Raw genomic sequence first — 19,708 nt, 5'->3', positions numbered from 1 at the left:
TCCCATTTAATATTTTTGCATGGTAACTGAAATGGTGGCAAGCGAAACTGTAGACAAGGGGGAGATTTCAGTTTGTGTCTTCTTATGTTGACTTGATATTCCTAGGTTATCCAGTTTTGGCTCCTGCTGCTTACTATGACCAAACTGGTGCCCTTGTGGTGAATGCGGGAGCAAGAAATGGTATTGGAGCTCCTGTTCGGCTTGTAGCTCCTGCCCCGGTCATCATTAGTTCCTCAGCTGCACAAGCAGGTGAGCTTCATGGTGGGGGGCAGGGAGGGAACTGCGATGACATTATTAAAGTATAGTGAAGTATACTTTATTTGGTAATTCTTAGTATAGCAGTTCTACCCTATAATATTTCAAAGAGAGAATCAGAAGCAACAAGTGACATCTGTAGATTCTGATACTGTTGGGGCATATTCCATCTGGTTAGACACAAGGACAGGCTCCATTGAGATCATTGGAAGTTGGTTTACTCACAGAAAATGGCACTGTTGGCAGCATATCAAGGCTAATGTTACAAATACCAAGTGATTGTTTTTCAGATAAAATGGTGGGTGTGTTTGTGGGGGTGGTTTGGCATAGGGTAAGGATAGAGAAAATGGGAAAAAGTAGTGAGAACTGGCAGAGAAATACATTTGCTTGGGATGGGGTGAGAGGGTGAGAGTTTTTAATATTAAGTTTTAATATAAAAAAAAATTAGGAACAGAAGAGATAGTACCTGGAAGATAGTGGTATATGAATATAGGCTTTTGAGGAGCTTTAGTATATGTATGACACGGTTTGAAAAAGCTCTCACCATGGATATGTGTGGAATTTGAGATTTTAGAAAGTAGTTGTATGTAATGGGTACATTTGATGTTTGTACCCTTTTTAAACTACACGTGCTTTAAATAAGCTGCCAACATAGTGAGCTTGCTCCCTTGGTAATTTAACTTCAAATGGAAAGTAGAAATTTCAGATGAAGGGATCAAAGATAGATTTGTATGGTTCTTTTCCAGGTTTGTGTCTGCCTCCAAAAGATAGGTAGTATTAAAAGGTTTAAAAGTGGCTAAAAATGTAGTTTGGAAATGCAGCCAAGTCCTTTCACAGCCAAATGGTTTGCTTTCTTCACAGCTGTTGCAGCGGCTGCAGCTTCAGCAAATGGAGCCGCCGGTGGTCTTGCTGGAACAACAAATGGACCATTTCGCCCTTTAGGAACCCAGCAGCCTCAGCCCCAGCCCCAGCAGCAGCCCAGTAACAACCTGGCATCCAGCTCTTTCTATGGCAACAACTCTTTGAGCAGCAACTCACAAAGCAGCTCCCTCTTCTCCCAGGGCTCTGCCCAGCCTGCCAACACATCTTTGGGATTTGGAAGTAGCAGTTCTCTTGGTGCCACCCTGGGATCAGCCCTTGGAGGATTTGGAACAGCAGGTAGAAATCAGACTGATAGGTTGTTAAGTGAATTTAATTATTTTTATAATCTTTCTGAAACCCTCACAATGCATGGAACCCTGGACAGATATCACAGGCCGATCTGGATCGAGCCTTGTGGGAATCCAGCCAGCCCACATAATCTTGAGATGATGGACTTTTGAAATCAAGTTGTACAGTTGGGACCTGTTTTGGGTCCATGCTCATGTTGCAGCTTATTTGCACTCACATAGTTAATTTGTTTCAGGTACTTAAACAGGAGATTTTTGTAGGCATTGGTAAGAACATGGAGGGCACTGTAGAAATGTGAGTTGTTAAAAACTGAGGGGGAGGACTTAGGAGGATCACAGGGCTGAGTACTGCACGTTCCAGACTGTGCCTGTGCGGGGCTTGCAGACCATAAAGAGGTAGGAGTTTTCTCCAGTCTTTCAAACAGCATTAAAGAAGACATTGTGGAAAATTGGGAGGAAGGATATGAGACAAAACATTCTTAATGTTTTGATGGGAGAAAAGAAGCAGGAATGTAGTCTGGTGAATAGTGGGATAATTGCAGTAGTTATAAAACAATGTGATCTCAAAGCAGAAGGGCATGATAGAAAAAATACCCTAATTGGAATCGGAGGCTAGTAGTAACTCTTGACTGAGCCCACTAAGACAACAGGCTTTCATATGTAAGTCTTGTGTAGTGGGGCAGTACCCCATCTATAGATCCCCCCCTCCCCCATATTCCATTTTTCTATTAGAACCTTTGGGTTGATGAAAGGCATTCTTTCTAGTCCATTTTCTTTCACCTTTTCCCATAGCTCATGTGGCCGTCAGAAATTTTTAACCCGTCCCCATCCCATAATATATGACACCAAAGAAAGGTAAATTTGCCATATACGTGTGATGTTGTATTATAAAAGTTTCATGTTTATCTGAGCCATGTCCTCTTTATTACTTTATCTGTCCCTAGAACTGCTACATTAACAGTTAGGCTGTCTCTGCTGACAAATTTGCGGTGGTAAGGAGTCTGGATCAAAGTGTTAGGAACAGGTCACTGGGCTTGTTCTTCGAAGAACAGGCCTGTTCTTATCTGCATTGTTTTAATTCCATTTTAGTTGCAAACTCCAACACTGGCAGTGGCTCCCGCCGTGACTCCCTGACTGGCAGCAGTGACCTTTATAAGAGGACATCGAGCAGCTTGACCCCCATTGGACACAGTTTTTATAACGGCCTTAGCTTTTCCTCCTCTCCTGGACCCGTGGGCATGCCTCTCCCTAGTCAGGGACCAGGACATTCACAGACACCACCTCCTTCCCTCTCTTCACATGGATCCTCTTCAAGCTTAAACCTGGGTAAGAACCATTACTCTAACACCACCTTGAACTCTAGAAATCTCTTGCCACCGATGACATTACAAGTACTTTGCATAAGCAAAGGCCAATCCCTTTATCCTAGAAGTGTCCTGGGTGTTCTGTGCCTTCTGTAAATAACTCATGTTATTTAGGCTGTGCCTGTAGCTAGTATAGCAGTTTGGGAGTGATTAGCATTTGGGTACATCCCCTGTATATTCACTTCAGATTTAGTAGAAACTTCTGTGTTCTTTGGCTACTCGTGGGAGTCTTTCATCATAAACACAGTGCAGGTTCATTGAAACGAAACTGGAAACACAGAGACAGGATTTATTCACTTACATCACTTGAAATAGTACCACTATTAATATTTGACTTTCTTTTCAGATTTTCCCCTCCCCATATATAGTTAATAACTTGCTTTTCACTTAAAAGATTTTATTTAAAATTTTTTGCCATTTTTAAAAAAGTATTTATAAATATACCCTTAAACTGCATAGTATGCTAATCACTAGATACATAGTTCCCTATAATATATTTAGATTGTCTTATGTTTGGGATTTTTAAAAAACGTTACTATCTAGATCTAGGAAAGGAGAATTCTAAGCAGCTGGCTGTAAGAATGAAAAGAAAATTATATTAGCATTTTGGGTGGCAAATCACTAAATCAGAAGGTAGGAGATAATTTCTTATCACATGGTGTACCCTCCTCTCTCCCAATTGTATATCAAATTTGGATTTTGAGGTTCTGATTGATTTCTCAGATGGGGGAAAGTTGAAGCCTAGAAATGGAGTGATCACATTTTGTAAGTGAATGAGTGTGTATTAATTTTTCTGTGTCGATAGGCCTAAACCAATATTGTCTTGGGCAGGTCAGTGTGCCTGGCCAGTTTATTAGAATATTCTGTTTTTAACCAGCAAGTTTAAGTGGTTTCATGGACTCAAGTGAGGACTAGCTAAAAGCAAACAAAGACTAGAAATGATAAATAAAAATAAAGAAAAGTCTGAAGTGTGAGGGGTAATAGAATTATTGTTCTAGAAATGAGAGTGGTGCTTTTGAGTTTGAGAGTTGGAATGTGTGTATATATTTGCTGATGTGTGTACTTTGAGATTTAGAAATGTTGCAGGGACATTCCTGATTGGACATGCAGTGTTTTGTACAGTAGTGTTTCCTAGAGATAGAATGCCTGGCTTTAAAAACTGGGGGCTATTGCAAACTCTGGAGGGCGGTACGAGTTCCAGTTTGATAGGTGGATAGAAGAGAGGAATGAACGAACATTCAGTGACTGTTAGCGTTAATAGTTTTGGGTCCTATACATGCCACTTTGGAAGGTGTAGGTATCATCCCTGTGTTAACAGATGTGAGAAATCTGGGTCTCAGAACTTAAATGTCTTGTTGAGGGTGTCTTAGATTTGAATGAAGTTTTGACTGCAAAGCAGGCAGTTCAGTGTACATCCTGTCACGCGATGTGCCCAGTATATCTTTTGAACCAGTGCATTTTCAAATGTAGAAGTAACCTTTTAATTTCTTGGTTTAAATATTTGAACTATGTCATCCCATTCTAAGTACTAAATAAATCTGCAAATTTGTTGTTTTAGAAAAACACATAGTAAATATTTTAAGTTTTTAGGCTCAGATGGGCTCTCTAGTGAATATTTAACTCTGCTGTTGAAATGTGGAAGCAGCCATAGGTGAAAGGTAAATGAATGAGTGTGTAGCTGTTTTCTAATAAATCTCTTTTTACAAAAATAGTTGGCAGGCCAGATTTATCCTGTGGGCTGTAATATTTTAGCTCTTGATCTGACACCGTGGCTCCTGGACTGTGGAGATGGAGCTGGAAGCACTGCTTGCATTCATGAGGCCATTCCTCTTCCTAGTGAACCAGCAGGAGGGTGATACCTGTTTCCTTGTTGAATAGGAAATAATCACCAATGCATTGTTTCTTGTTTTAACAATTTACTGTATATATAGATTTGTGTTTAATTTGTGTTTAATTTTATATATAAATTTGAGTAATTTGTTCTGGTGCATTTGCGTTGGACTGCCATTGCTGCATTTAGTACACATATTATACATGCCATTCCTGAGGAACTTTATATCTGGATCAGTAGAGGTTTGCCTCAGTTCAGTCTCCTTCTTAGAAACGGGTTTTTCTATACCTTAGTCTTAACTTGGAGAAAGCAGAGGCGTGGTGATTGGTTACTAACAGTGTCCATCCAAAGGTCCTAAAGACATTTTGGTACAAGAAACTTATCAAAATATATATTAGGTCACATCTAATGTAGTTTCTAATTCCTAATACTATTTTACTGCTACCACCAGCCATCAGTTCTTGGATCATGAGCAGCCATACTGTGAATTTGATATCCATTGTGTTTAATACTAAGAATTTTCTAACTCATGCACACATGAAAACTTAAATTCAACATGGGTTAATGTTAACTTTTTTTTTTTTTTTTTTTTAATATATTTTTAGTTGTCAGTTTATATGTGGTGAGGATCGAACCCAGGGCCTCCTCGCACATGCCAGGCAAGCGGTCTACCACTGAGTCACAACTCTAGTCCTGGTTTAATGAACTTTATAACACTGCACAGATAATGTTTGAATGCATATACCAGCCTTATCTCTCTTTTTTACCAGTATGGATCTTTTCTCCATCATGTTATTTCCACATGTCCTCTTAGTAGTTAGATTTCTTAAAAAGTAAGTTGACCTGCTTGATAAATTTTTCATTACTTATTCATCAGTAACTTTCTGAGTACCTCTGTAAGAATCCGCAGTAGCTTTTTACTACCAATTGAAAGTCCAGATAGAAAAAAATTTTTTTTTTTTTACTGAGTCACATTTTACATATTTTAAAATTCAACCATTTTAAGTATATCATTCAGTTGTGCAATGATTATCATATTTTAGAATATTTCCATCCCCCTGGTAAGATCTACCTATGCCCATTTGCAGTTAATCTCTGTTCCCACCTCAGTCAACCATGATCTATTTTCTTTCTAAGGTTTCATTTTCTGGACATTTTATATAAGTGAAACCATATAATAAGTCCAGCTCCTTTCCCTTTGCGTGATTTGTTTGGAGTTTGGAGGGTGGTTTGTCGGGGCAGGGGCACAGAGACAGTTCTGTGGATCAAACCCAGGATCTCAAGCATGGTAGGCAAGTGCTCTACCACTGACTTACGCCCAAAGCTCTTTTTTAAAATATTTTATTGAGATAGGATTTTGCTGAGTTTCAGAGGCAGGCCTGGAACTTGTGATCCTTCTGTCTCAGTCTCTGAAGTTGCTTGTTTTACTGTGCCTAGCTTCTCTTTGCATGTTTTTGAGATTCATCTGTGATCTATTATGTGTCAGTAGATTTTCCTTTTTATTGTTGAATTGTCTTCCTTTATGGGTATACTGTATTTTGTCCTTCCACTCATAGCCAGTGTGATTGTGGTGTTTGTCTAATTACTGAGTTGTAAGAGGTCTTGAATATTATGGATACAAATACAGTACATGTTTTACATGTTTGTTTCCTCCAGTTATTTGCTCTTTTGATTTTTAAAGTGGTTTAAAGTGGTTTCTTATTATTTTATTTATCTTTATTTTCAAAGTTTTGGGGGGATTGGAGCCAGGGCCTCACACATGCTAGGCGAGGGCTCTATCACTGAGTACAATATCCTCAGCCCCCAAATGGTATATTTTAAAGTGCTATAGTTTTAAAATTTTGATAAAGTTCAATTTATTGTGCTTTTAGTGTAGGGTCTAAGAAATTTTTGTGTAACTCGGGTTTCAAGGCAGATTTTATCCTGTATTTCATTCTGAAAATTAAAGCTTTCACTCTAAGCCTGATCCATTTTGAGTTGATTCTTGTGTATTTTGTAAGGCAAGGGTTCATCTTTCTCACATGAATATATAGTCCCAACCCTTTTTCTTCAGCATAGTTTTGTAATTTTTAGTTCATGTGTTTTGCATTTCTTTTGTTAAATTTATTCCTAAGTGTGTATTTTGTATGCTTTTGTTAATGGAATTGTTTTTTTGAATTGTTTATAGAAATACAGTTTTTTGATTGATATGCCATCTCCTGTGATCTCACTGTTATTTATTAGTTCTAATGGTTTTGGGTGAAGTCTTAGGATTTTCTATTTATAGGATCATATCTCTTGAGGAAAAAAACAGTTTTTACAATCTGGATGCCTTTATTTCTTTTTCTTGCCATGATTGGGCTGGGCAGAACTTCAATTCTGTGTTTAATAGAATAGATACAAGCACACATTCTTGCCCTGATCTGATCTTGGGAGTGAAGTTTTTATCTTTATCTGTAAGTGTGATCATAGTTGGTTTTAAATAGAGTTCATTTATTAGGTTGAGGGAATTTCCTGTTTTTCCAAGTTACTGAGTTTTTGTTATGAATGAGTTTTGAATATTAAGTGATTTTTAACCTTCATTCTGTAAATATGGTACATTACATCAATCAACATTTTTCTTGTAGATTTTGCATCTTATTTGTGAAGGACACCTGTTTTCCTTCTTGTGACGTCTTCATGTGGGGTCAGGGTGTGATACATTAACCTTTGAGCACGAGTTTCATAGAAGTTTGTGGAGTATTGGCTTACTTCTTTAAGTGTTCATAAAATTCACCCCGAAGCCATCTTTGTGTATTTTTACTTTTAAGTAATTAAAAATAAGATTTTAAATTATTCAATTTCTTCACTTCTTTGGGTCTCACAGGTTCAGGTTTTGTATTTTTTGTGTCAGTTTTGGTAATTTGTGACACTTAGCAGTTTGTCCATTTCCTCTAGGTTTTCAGGGTTATTGGCATAAATTACAATTTTTAAAAAGTGAAATCATGGACTGGGGTTATGGCTCAGTTGGTTAAGCGTCCCTGGGTTAAATCCCTAGTATGTCTCCCTGCAAAGGGGGAAAAAAAGAAAAAAATTGAAATCATTTTCTTTTTCTCAATCTCTCATCTACCATATGTACACATGAATGCATGCTTGGTAATACATATAAAATATTTTGTATTCCCCAGTAAGGCAGATGTTGTCAAGTATTTACTTTGTTCAGCTTAAGTATGTTTTTTTATTTCTCAATTTAATAGTATTATTTTTATACTTATCAATAGGTTAATAATGAGATTATTAGCAACTAGATCTGTAACTCTGATTTGTGGTTTATCTGTGGGCTAGATGAAATTCATAAGCTCCGTAAAAGCTCCTAGTTCATAAGCTCTAGTAAATTCTTCCTTTCTCACAAAGAAAAGGTATTAGAGATGATGTGGATATGAGTACATGAAAAGTCTGATCTTCCCCGCCCCCCACGTGGGGGATTGAACCAGGGTGCTCTGCCACTGAGCTACATCCCCAGTCTTTTTTTTTTTTTTTTTGAAGATGGAGTATTGCTAAGTTGCCCATGCTGGCCTCAAACTTGTGATCCTCCTGCCTCAGCCTCTGAATTATTGAGATTACAGGTATATCTACAACACCTGGCCCAAAAGTTCAGTTCTTAATCGTTTTACATCCTAAAACCCTGCCTACCCATATATCTCTTTGTCCTGTACCATCCCCTCTATTTCCTGGTATGCTTCTGATGCTTAATGGTTTTCTGTACAATCCCAGGTTGTACCTTTTCACACTGCAAGCATAAAAAGATAGGAAGTAAATTCATCATTCAGTGTATGATTGACAGCCCCTAGGCTTTTGACATGCTCTGAAAGAAAAGTGTTGTGCTTGTTCATTCCTTCGGGGTGGAAATACAGTAAAAATATGCATGGCCAAATGTTGGGGACCCTGGAATCTTACTTTAAAGGTGGCAAGGTGGGTCTTCACTCATTAAACATCTATTAAATCTGTGAGTACCAGTAAGATGGAACATGAGATGGTCATTGGCAGAAAAACCTCTGTAGCATTACAGTAAACATCTAGAGTTCATAGTAATTTAAATAAAAACGTTTAAGCTCTTAATTTTTGTGGAAAGTTGTTATAGGACACAACCCAATGAAATCCCCTACTGTCAAAATCTTGTAGAAAACGGAAGTCACCAGAGGCCGCTTGTAAAGCATTGTGAGAAGTCTTTCTTTCAAAATGGGCTGCAAATTCAAACACCTTCAGGGCTATCATGGTTTGAGTTCACGTACATGTAAGCACACCTACTGAGAGGAACTGAAAAATAGGCTTCTTTGTATTCCTCATCTAATGGAGATTCGGTCAACAAATATGTACTGATGGCCTACTCTCTGCCAGGCAGCTTTTCAGAAAACAACCAAAGAACTTCTGTCTCATGTGAAAGTTAAGCATTCGTTGGCCTGCACAGAGTATGTCTGAATTATCAAGTTTGCCATTTATAATTTAATGCCTGAGAAAGTTTCTTTTCCCTTTCAGAGATTTGTATATTTCTTCTTTTTCCAGGACTATTACATGTGTGCACACACGCAGACCTGTGTTTATACATGTCCGGCAACCATGGAGATGCGAGTTAAAAATCAACACTTGAGGGCAAACGTACATTAACCATTATTGATTAATTAACCATTACTGATCACTGCATTTTTGCCCTCCCATCCCCCATCCCCCAAGCGGGGAAAAAAACCCAGAAAAATCCAACTGCTGGTAGCTTAAACAGAAGTGCATATTTTTGGCTCACCCAACTGAAAAGTATAATATAGTAGCAGGGCAGTGTTGAGGGCCGGTTTGTGTCAACATGCAGCATTGTCATCAAGGACCTGGCTACCTTCCAGTGTGTGTTCTGGGTTGGTTAGTGACCAGGGTCTTAAGATGCTGCTAAAGCGTTTTCAGAACTATGTGTGTGCGTGCGCGGTTTCTCCTGGGTGCCTATTGTTGTCACACCCTCCCAGCACCCTCTGTCCCATCCTACCACCACCTCTTTGTCCATTGCTCAGGGAAAAAAGAGTGGTTTCTGAAACGGAGCACAGAACCGTCATGTGGCTGCTGTTTTCTTTCCACATCTTCTTTCTTCCTTTTCTTAAATTTTTTTTCCATTTGGATTTAGAAATACCATGGAATTTGACAAAAATAGCAATGTCCTAGAGAACAAGAAAATGATGTAACTGAGTCTGAAAATGACTTGCTTGTAATTGCAAGGGTTATGACCCTGAACTCGAAAGCCTGGTTTTGAATTTTGGCTGTGAAAATTATGGGTATTGTGTGTTTGGATGAACATTTTATCTCTTAGGGCTGTAATTTCCTATTATATAAATGGGAATTAAAATTTTCTTTCTAAAAATGCCAGTGAGAATTCGATAGAAAGTGTGCATAGAAAGCCTTGTCACATAGAGCTAGGCAGAGAACAGACACTCAGTAAAATTGAACAGACTTTTAACACTCAGCCATATTCTTTTGGTTCCATCACTTTCATTGAGACCCAGACCTTTGAAGCTGGGCCCTGGAATTTGTGGAGAAATCCAAGTCAGGTGTCTTTCTGTAGTTATCATTAAATTGCAAACCAGACTTTGCTTAAACATCTGAAGAAATTAATAAGCAGTTCAGGTGGATGACTTTTCTCACAGATTCTAAATTATTATTCGTCTAAGCTCTTCATGGTTTATATGGTATTTCTTACTTTGCTTGTTTTTAAGAGGAGTGGAGAAAAGTCAGCCCAAGGTTGGGGCTATAACTCAGTGGTGAGAGTTTACTTAGTACAAGGCGTTGGGTTCAATCCCCAGCATTCCCTAAAACAAAAAGACTTGTAAAAATGTGATGAAATCATTCTCATTATAACTTAGTACATCAGTTTACTTTTTTTCTTTTTTTTTCCCCTTGATCGTACTAGGGTTTAAACCTAGGGCCTTGTGCTTTAACCATGTAGTGACACCTGCAGACCTGCTTTACTTTCTGATTAGCCTCTTGGTCATATGTCTGGTTTATCTGTCCAGGGATTCCCAATTATTCCCTTGTCACCTAAAGCAGCAGTATCAGTGGCATGAAGGTAATGTTGCTATTGCAGGCATTTCATGCTCTGTCCCATAGAAATCATGACCAGCAGTTCTCAAAGTTTATCTTATTTTTTCTACCCTTTTATCCTCTATCTTGGATGTCTTAGTGATTTTCAGACTTCTATTTGGCAACAAAATCAATCCTTCAAATAAAGATTTTGGAGGTTTCATATAAAGGTAGATAGGGTCAGTAGGTAGCTATCAATAGATTAATCTGGATACCCTGATCTTTAAGGGTGGGTTTCATATGAGAGTGGAGTTTAGGAATAAAGAGAGTCTCCAAAAAGCTCAGAGTGGCTCACCTCTGAAGCTGGTGCTTTTGTGTTTCCTGAGTTCTTGCTGGGTTCACACGTTTCCTTGTCTTGTTTACTGAGGGCAGTGCTGACTGTTGCTCCATTCTTGCTAGCAGTCCACTATCAGTGGTGAAAAGCATTTCCTTCTCAATCTTTGCGAAAGTTTCCTTCCAGTTTGGTAAGTTGGTCTTAGGAAGTTGTAGCACTAATAATATTGAGTTAACACAAAAGAAAAAGAATCAAAGAAGTCAGAGGTGATGCAGTGCAGGCTCTCATGTGTTGTGATGATTTTTCCTCTTTCCAATGACGTTCCACAAGCATGGTCTTAAGCCCTTCTGTTCTGTAACCAACAGGAGGACTGACAAATGGCAGTGGAAGATACATCTCTGCTGCTCCCGGCGCTGAAGCCAAGTACCGCAGTGCAAGCAGCGCCTCCAGCCTCTTCAGCCCCAGCAGCACCCTTTTTTCTTCCTCTCGTTTACGATATGGGATGTCTGATGTCATGCCCTCTGGCAGGAGCAGACTTTTGGAAGATTTTCGAAATAACCGGTACCCTAATTTGCAACTGCGGGAGATTGCTGGACATATAATGGAATTTTCCCAAGACCAGCATGGGTCCAGGTGAGGAGCTGGCTTTGGCACTTGAAGTTACTGAAATCTTAATGTCTTAAATTCCATGCCTCAGGTAATATCCATGCTATTAGTCCAACAAAGTACATTGCTAATGTGCCTCCTGGTGCTTCACTTCAGAGAGGCGTGGTGTATGAGACTGCCAGAGAAGCAAGTGTTTGGAAAGAGCTTTTAGTAGCCTGGATCACATGCTTCAAGAAACCCTTCCCTCCTGCCTGTCTGAAAGACTAGTTTGTGTTTCTAGTTCAGTAGAATCTCCAAAAACGTTGTAGTTTAAGAAATAGAAGTACTATATACAACTATGTGCCTACACTTTGACTTCTTTAAGCATTACAAAGAATCTTTTACTCTCAAAATGATATCATTTAAACATAAATCTGAATCTTGAGTGCTTAAGAGTAAGACAAGTCTGCCAGTTGTGGAGGCGAGAGAAGCAGCTGGCATAAAAGACTAGATTGGGCTTGGCTTAACCCTTCCCTTCATTCCCAGAAGGGGAAATGTGGTCCTAGAGACTAGGTGACAACCCCATCCTTCATTCTCATTTCTCTGTTTCTGCTTGTTTCTTTCTCTATGTCTACGTTCAGTGAAAAAGCTTTTAATAACCTCCTTCCTCTTTTTTAAATTCTGTTCACTTGCTGCTATACTAGGATTTCTCATTGAATTTTTTTTTTGAAGGGGGAATTGAGCCCAAGGGTGCTTAACCACTGAGCCACAGCTCCGCCCATTTAAAAAATTATCTATTTTGAGACACAGTCTTGCTAATTTTCTAAGGCTGGCCTCAAACCTTTGATCCTCCTGCCTCAGCCTCCCAAGTCTTTGGGATTACAGGTGTGCATCCATACACCCAACTTTTGTATTTGCATTCTATAGGCCACATTAAGAGTAGCATGATTTTCCTGATACAGTCACCTGAACCAAACAAGGTAAACTGCATGGCTACTACATCAGAAGATAATAAAATGCTACTTCTTATAAATATGAGTTAACAAATATAGTAAGGACCATAAGCTTGGAGGTCATTGAAGTAGGACACATCTAAAGGCAAAAGTCAAGTTCACAGTTAAGCATACACATGCCTTCTGTAACAAAATATACTAAAATTTTAAATATACTTTTAAAAATTCAGAAATTCTTCGTTCAAGCAATATATTTGAACAGTGTTCAGTTTCTTGCATGCATATGCAAATGCATATCCTAGTACTGATATGTAAAGTGACTTATGCTTATTAATTTCTAAGTCTTCTTTACATGCTGTGTTTGTCCCCTTTACTTTGACTTCAGATTCATTCAGCTGAAACTAGAGCGTGCCACAGCAGCTGAGCGCCAGCTTGTCTTCAACGAAATCCTCCAGGCTGCTTACCAACTGATGGTGGATGTGTTTGGAAATTATGTCATTCAGAAGTTCTTTGAAGTAAGTCTTTGTTCTTTCTGTCATTTCACTTTAGATAATCTCTAGAGTATTTTGATTTTCATTGGCATTTTTAAGAATAGCAATTCCATTCTAGTCCTCAAAGTGAAGTGTGTGTGGTCTTCTTGAAGATCTCTTTCAGTATTTTTCCAATTTGTTAGCAGGACTTTACTTGGTATGGTTTAAATACCCAAGCAGATGATGCCAGTGTATTGTTTCAGTGTGGTTTGAGAATTGTCCTCATTTAGGACCCATTTTGTCAAAATGGTTTCATCAAACATGTCACTTTTGGATAGTATTTGGTAAGGTAATTTTAGCAGGATCACAAGTAAGGCGCTGTGAAAAATTGGGGGAGGGAGGCAAAAAAAAAAAAAAAAAAAAAAAAAAAAAAACAAAAGATTCCTAGAGACTTGTCTTTGAACACTAATTTCAGTTTTTTCCATCATAAGCCAGGCTCATGAGATTTGCTAATTGCTTTCTGGGAGATCCTTTAGCCTTGACTTCATATTTTACCTTGCAGTTTGAATCATTGTTTTTGGAAACAATTAATGTCTGTTTCCTCTAATAAATAAAAAATTTTAAGGAGGCAGGGATTTGTTGCTTGCCAATGGTCATCAACCTGAAGTTGAAATCACAGAATGGCAGTGAGATGAAGAACCTGGTTGGGAGGGGTGGGTGTAGGCGTACTGGAACACTGAATAAAACCTGCCACCAAACAGATTCGTAAACTTCATATGTTTTGTTTCATTTGTTTGAGGATTAAAAATGGCTTACAGTCTTTATTTTTTCTCATGAGGACTTATATTCTACACTAAATATTCCAGCTGTGAACTTCAGAAACCAGTCTAAATGTGACTGTTGTACTTCTGATTTTAGAATGTCTCTGCACTGCTATTTTGTCACAGATGTAAAAGCAGAGAACTATAGCTCTAGAGGTGTGGGGTGCAGCTTTGGGCAGCAGATCCTGCAGTGGAAAGTAGCCCTGGGATTTGGGGCAAGCTGGAACACTTTCCTGATTGGAGCTTAGTGCCCATGCACAAAAAGGAGGGTTTATGATAATTCATAAATTCTTCTCTGGTCTCATGATCATGCAATTCAAGTAAAAATAAAAAAACACTGGCAGGAAATCGTTCTCAGTACAGTTTTAGTATCATATAGCCATGATTCTTGATTCGCCTAACTTCTCCCCTCCTGAGTCTCTTGCCTCCTGTAAATAGTATCAGTTCTTGGAAAGATGAAGAACACTAATTCAAAACAGAGTGTTCGTGTGTGCTTTGGCTTAGACTTGATGCAGATGAAGGAACTTTTCAGTCAGTGGGCCTCAGATACCTCACATTCTGTAGTCACTGCAAGAAGTCCTTGCATTTTCCCGACATTGTCTAAAGCCGTACAGAACAGTGTCTCCCACACATTATTCATTTGAGAATAAACATATGTACTCTGGTGATTAATGGAGTACAGATTCATTTAATAGTATTAATAAATTAATAGTAGCCTGAGGAGTTAAATATTTATTTAGCAGAAACCACTATTAGGTATTTGAGAATGTTTTTAGCATTAGAAGGGTTCCTCATGATCAGAAACTGAGGAGTGCTGACTCAAAGAAACAGAGGCTCTTTAAATAAAAGGTTTAGTTAATTATATATAACAGAGCTGAAAGAGATCATGTCAGTGGTTGATACAAAATAATGAATGCTTTGCTTTCTCTAGTTTCTTCTTTTCTAAGTAAGTAATGGTGTTCACCCACATATTATGTCTAGTTTGGCAGCCATGAACAGAAGCTGGCTTTGGCAGAACGGATTCGAGGCCACGTCTTGTCTTTGGCGCTACAGATGTACGGCTGTCGAGTTATCCAGAAAGCTCTTGAATTTATTCCCTCAGACCAGCAGGTAATTGTAAGTTTCCCCTTTAACTTTTCTCTTGGTGTTTGATGTTTCTCTGTGGTATGTTCTGTGAACCCTATAAATCGTCAGTCTTCAGTTTTTTTTTACAGCGTTAACGAGTGCTTATGGCTGCCTTTCAGTGCATGGCAGGCATGAATTGTGCAAATTCATTTTGTAAGTTTATAGTGGGTCAAGCATCTTCTTGTAAAAAACAGTAATTTCGGACACTTTTTTCTGACCAGAACTTAGACTTTAGTAGATCAAATTTTAGTAAACCAAACAGGAGGGGTTTTATTTGTCAGTAATAGAGGCAGGTTAAATAATAGTAAGTTTTCATTTTCTTAACACAAACTGAGCATTCCAGCAGACGAAATTATCACCCAACTCCCCTTCTACTTCCTGTTCTCCCTCCTCCCTGTTCACTCATTCCACCAGTGCTCGCTGAACAGTTGCCTGCCCAGTACGCTGCATGGCCTGGCACATTGATCTGGGTGGCACAGGCATGGCTAAGACCTGACCTCTGCCCTCAGCCTTGGAGTCTGGTGGGGAAAAGCAATGGAAAGCAGTGGCGCATGCGTGAGAGGAGCCCTTCTCCCCGCCCTGTGTCCCCAGGGGAAGGCTGGAGGACAAGACCGAGAAGAGTCAGGGGAATGGGGACAGAAATCTGAAGAGTGGGCAACCAACAGAGAAATCCCCTGAACTGGTCCACAGCTTCAGGAGCAGTCACAGAGCAGATCCACCCTGCACCACACAGACCACAGGGCCCAGGAGGCAGAAGGAGCCCACGGGCAGGAAGGGCATGCTCAGCTGTTTGTGCCAAGCAGTGCCCTGAGCCTCACAGCGCTCTGATCTAAACCCTCAGCCCTTCTCAGCGCAGGGTTGCCGCTGTCTGGCAATGATGACCCACTTGCCCTCACTGAGAACAGAGTTCGGTAATGAGAATCTTTGTTACGGACTCAAGTTCTGAGCCAGACGAGACACCCGCCGCCTCTTGTGCAAACCCACCCGCACCGCACCGCACCGCACCGCACCGCACCACCACCCTGTTGCTGGCAATGAGAGCTGAAGGCTGGGGAAGTTCAGCGTCCTTCAGAGAGGCGGGGGAGATGCTGGCGGAGGCAGGGGAATGTTGGGGATGTGCAGTTGGAGATATGCAGCAGAATTGGAGCACATTCAGTCAGTGCTCAGCATTGAGATGTGGCATCGATAAAGTGCTGTTTGTAATTACAAGCAGATATTAGACTCTTTTAAAAGTTTTCTTAGGTGCAGGTTAATCTTAGTTTTCCCAGGATTTTCTTAGGCTGTTGGCGCCTCTTTAATTTTCTCGTTTCTTTTAAAGAAGAGGTTTTGTCTTCCTTGATAATAATGCTCACTTGCTGAAGGAACGCAGAAATGGGACACATTCTTTTGCATTTACCCCTGTTCATCTTCTACCACGAATATGCCAGATTGTTCATTTTTATCTCCCAACTTTTTGGATTTTACCTTGTTCTCTTTTCTAATTGGAAGGCTGTATTATGGAAGTGGGTTTTTTTTTTGTTGTTGTTTATTGTTTTTTTTTTTTTTTTGGGCGGGGCGTTCTTTGACTTTTTGTTTTCTTTTTTGTTTTTAATTCTTTCCCCTCTTATTCCTTTCCCCCAACCTGTTGTTCTTTTCCATCTTATATTTATTTCTGGATGTGTCTGTAGTGTCTTTTTCTGAGTCTGACATATTCCTCCTCCTGTGGATAATGTACTGGAATGCAAGTCCATTATTTTAGGTGAAATTAGCCTCCAGCAGAATTTTACCTCTTTTGGAACAAATAAATATTCAGGGGAGCCATCTCCCTTTCCTTTTGTTTATAACTTTTCTTTATATAAGCATTATTCTTTATCATCCCCATAATATTATTTATGGAGTAAATTATTCTCTTTTGGCAGTTGATTGGTTGATTTACTTTCCTTCTGGCATTTGATCAGTAAACTTGCCTTTATACCCTGCCATTATAATCTGGAATGTCTTTAATTAGATTATATCTTAGTAGCTTTGACATACTTCATATTTCAGGAATTGAAGACATTGCAAAACAGCACTATTTTTAAGTGGCTATAGTCTTCTAGCAGAAATAGAGTCAGCACTGAAGAGCTAATATCCAAAGATTGGAGGTAGCAAGGAAATCAGGCAGCAGGTACCAAGGCACAGCCACATGCAAACATCTGACCTCCATTCCTAAGAACAGAGGCAGTGTGAGTTTCTGGGAAGGGCTCTGGTCAGAATCAATATATCTCTATCTATCTCTCTCTCTCTTTCTCTCTCTGCTTTTGTCACCCTTCATCCAACACCACACACAGACAGACATACTTACAGTGTCTGGCTCTTGTCTGTACTCCCTGATTTTGGATACTTTTCATTAATTTACCATTCCTGTGACTTCACAGCATCTTGCTCTAGTGGATAGATACGGAGTCAGTGTAGTTAAAATTGTGATTCTGTTGCTTTCTGTTTATAGCATCCCACCCCCCTTCCCTATTATTTTTTCTTATTGGGACATGATCTCACTGTGTTGCCCAGGCTGGCTTTGAATTCCTGGGGTTTAAGTGCTCTTCTTGCCTCAGCCTCCAAGGGGCTGGAGCTGTAGGCATGCACTGTCATGCTGTCTCTGTCCATAGCTTTAAATATGCGACTTAGTCCATATCAGTCTCTTTGTTTATATGGATGGAAGGACTGTATAAGGTATCATATCATTGACAGTTGGTTTGCCAACACACAATGGAGCCAGATGGTTTAAGTTTGAATGTTGGCAATCGGGGTCTGGATTTTGTACAGGTCTTTTAATTTGTGCATTATTTTCCTCATCTATCACAGTGCCCGGTGCATAGGATTTTTAGGAGGATTTGGTGAGTACAGACATGCTGAGTACTTAGAAGTATGTCTGTCAAACCTAGGGTCAACTCTAGATTAACAACTGTCATTATTATGTCAGTATACCTCTTAGGGTTGTCAGAAAAAACCCAGTTAGAGATCTCTTCAGGCGCTGGTTACTGCTATAACAAATTTTATTTTATAGTAGATGAATTATGTGTGTAATTCTCTAATGCAGTGTACTTCACATAGCGTTGTTTCTATTTGAAGATATCTACATTTTTTAAAGCTTCAGGAGGTGTTATTCTAAGTTAGAGCTCTGTTGGGATACTGGCTACTGCTGTAGTGAATTTTATTACTGCACGGTAAATACGGGAACACATTGAGAACTCGAGTCCTTGTTCGTTGCCACATTGTCATATTCCAGAGTTGAGTTGTTCCACCGTCATTGTCTTGGAGTCTGTTTAGTGCTGGGGTGTTGGTAAAGAGAATGTGGACATCAAGGTTTTTTCTTGCCGTGATTCTGGTGCTGCTTTCTTCCCTTGTCTTCAATAGAATGAGATGGTTCGGGAATTAGATGGCCACGTCCTGAAATGTGTAAAAGACCAGAACGGCAATCACGTGGTTCAGAAGTGCATTGAATGTGTACAGCCTCAGTCTTTGCAGTTCATCATCGACGCGTTTAAGGGGCAGGTAAGTGACTTAGGAAAGAAATAAGGGAAACAAATTAATGGGTGTCTCCATTGTCAGCAGAGAACAAGAAATGATTTGTGGCATGTTCTCAGCTTGCCTTATGTGTTGGCCTGCACGAAAAGCAGTGCTATGCAGTGGGGTCAGTTGCCAGGTCCCTTTCCATAATTGTCGTGGGCTGTCTTTCCATCACGCAGATATCTGCTCACCTTGGAATGAAACACTGCTGTCAGAGCTAAGATGAAACCTCATGTTTGAAGAATTTTCCCCCATTGTTAAGTGTTATCCTGATGTTTAAGTGGTTTCATCACTTCTGAAAAATGTAGGTCATCTTGCAGGCCGCTTATGACATGTCTTTAAAATAACTATGTTACTTGCCTAAATTTTGGGGGGGAAGGGGTACAGTTCATATGAATTTGAACTGACCACATAACCAGTGATAATTTCTAATTTTTCCTATTTACCTGTATGTCAGAAGTCTGTTCTTAGCACCTACTTCTAAGAAATGTACTTTCTTGGTTTTTCTCTGAATTGGCTGTCATTGTTAATTTCTTTTGCCAACAAAACAAAAACCAAAAACATCCTCACATTCTCCTAAGTTGATGGGAAAAGATAATTCCAAAGGTCTCTTTTTGGAGTTGTATTAAATGGCTTCTCTGTTTCTCTTGTCTCTTTAAGAAGGGGTAAAACAGGGAAAACCAAGTTGATTTTCATGACTAGTGGTGATGTTGGTGTAGATCAGGAGGTGTACTGTTCAGCCTGCATTGAAATACAAGATGTGAGTTCTGTAGAGGGTTTGTTTTGTTGCCACAGTGGTCAAGGAGACTGTAGGCAACACCTCCCGGTGGGGGGGTGGTTATTGGGAATTACAAAGTTAATGACAAAGTCAGGGGGTGCGGTAAGATTTTTTTAACTTTAAAATTAAGATGTTACATCTATCAAACCACAGAATAAAAGGTAAACCATAAAGCTACTCAGTGAGAGCCTTTGCCTTTTTCTTTCCTTCCTTTTCCTTTTCTTGAACTCAGGGAGGGTCTGACCCATGCCAGGCAAGCACTCCACCACTAAACAGCATCCCAGCTCAGGGAGAGAATATTTTCAAGATAACACTGTCAGAGGATTGGTAACTAGAAAATAATAAAACATGATGAACGATTAATTGGGCCCCGAACATATTTCACATAAGAAACAGAATTTGCCAATATACAAAAGAAAGTGTAGTAGTCAGTTCCATCAGTAATGAGAAAAATGCCTAAATGATAAACCATTTTCCACCTGT

The 19,708-nt window shown here is 39.4% G+C and overlaps 1 protein-coding gene across 16 annotated transcripts in view; it reads left to right on the top strand.

Annotated features, from left to right (window-relative positions):
* Positions 1–19,708, top strand: part of PUM1 (pumilio RNA binding family member 1) — a 122,913-nt gene that overhangs the window by 92,581 nt on the left and 10,624 nt on the right. For 10 of the 16 annotated variants that reach the window (XM_079113066.1, XM_079113064.1, XM_079113063.1 and 7 more), the window contains 7 exons: positions 106–249; positions 1,117–1,413; positions 2,514–2,750; positions 11,331–11,598; positions 12,889–13,018; positions 14,776–14,910; positions 18,295–18,432. In XM_079113066.1, coding sequence (XP_078969192.1) covers positions 106–249; positions 1,117–1,413; positions 2,514–2,750; positions 11,331–11,598; positions 12,889–13,018; positions 14,776–14,910; positions 18,295–18,432 — 1,349 coding nt within the window. The remainder of the gene's footprint in view (positions 1–105; positions 250–1,116; positions 1,414–2,513; positions 2,751–11,330; positions 11,599–12,888; positions 13,019–14,775; positions 14,911–18,294; positions 18,433–19,708) is intronic. The other 6 variants (XM_079113065.1, XM_079113062.1, XM_079113071.1 and 3 more) reach the window with 3 other exon arrangements.

The sequence above is a fragment of the Sciurus vulgaris genome (assembly GCF_902686455.1).
Source record: "Sciurus vulgaris genome assembly, chromosome: 1".
Lineage (NCBI taxonomy): Eukaryota > Metazoa > Chordata > Mammalia > Rodentia > Sciuridae > Sciurus > Sciurus vulgaris.
Note: the sequence above shows the minus strand (reverse complement) of the source record. Positions and strands in the feature narration are given on the sequence as shown.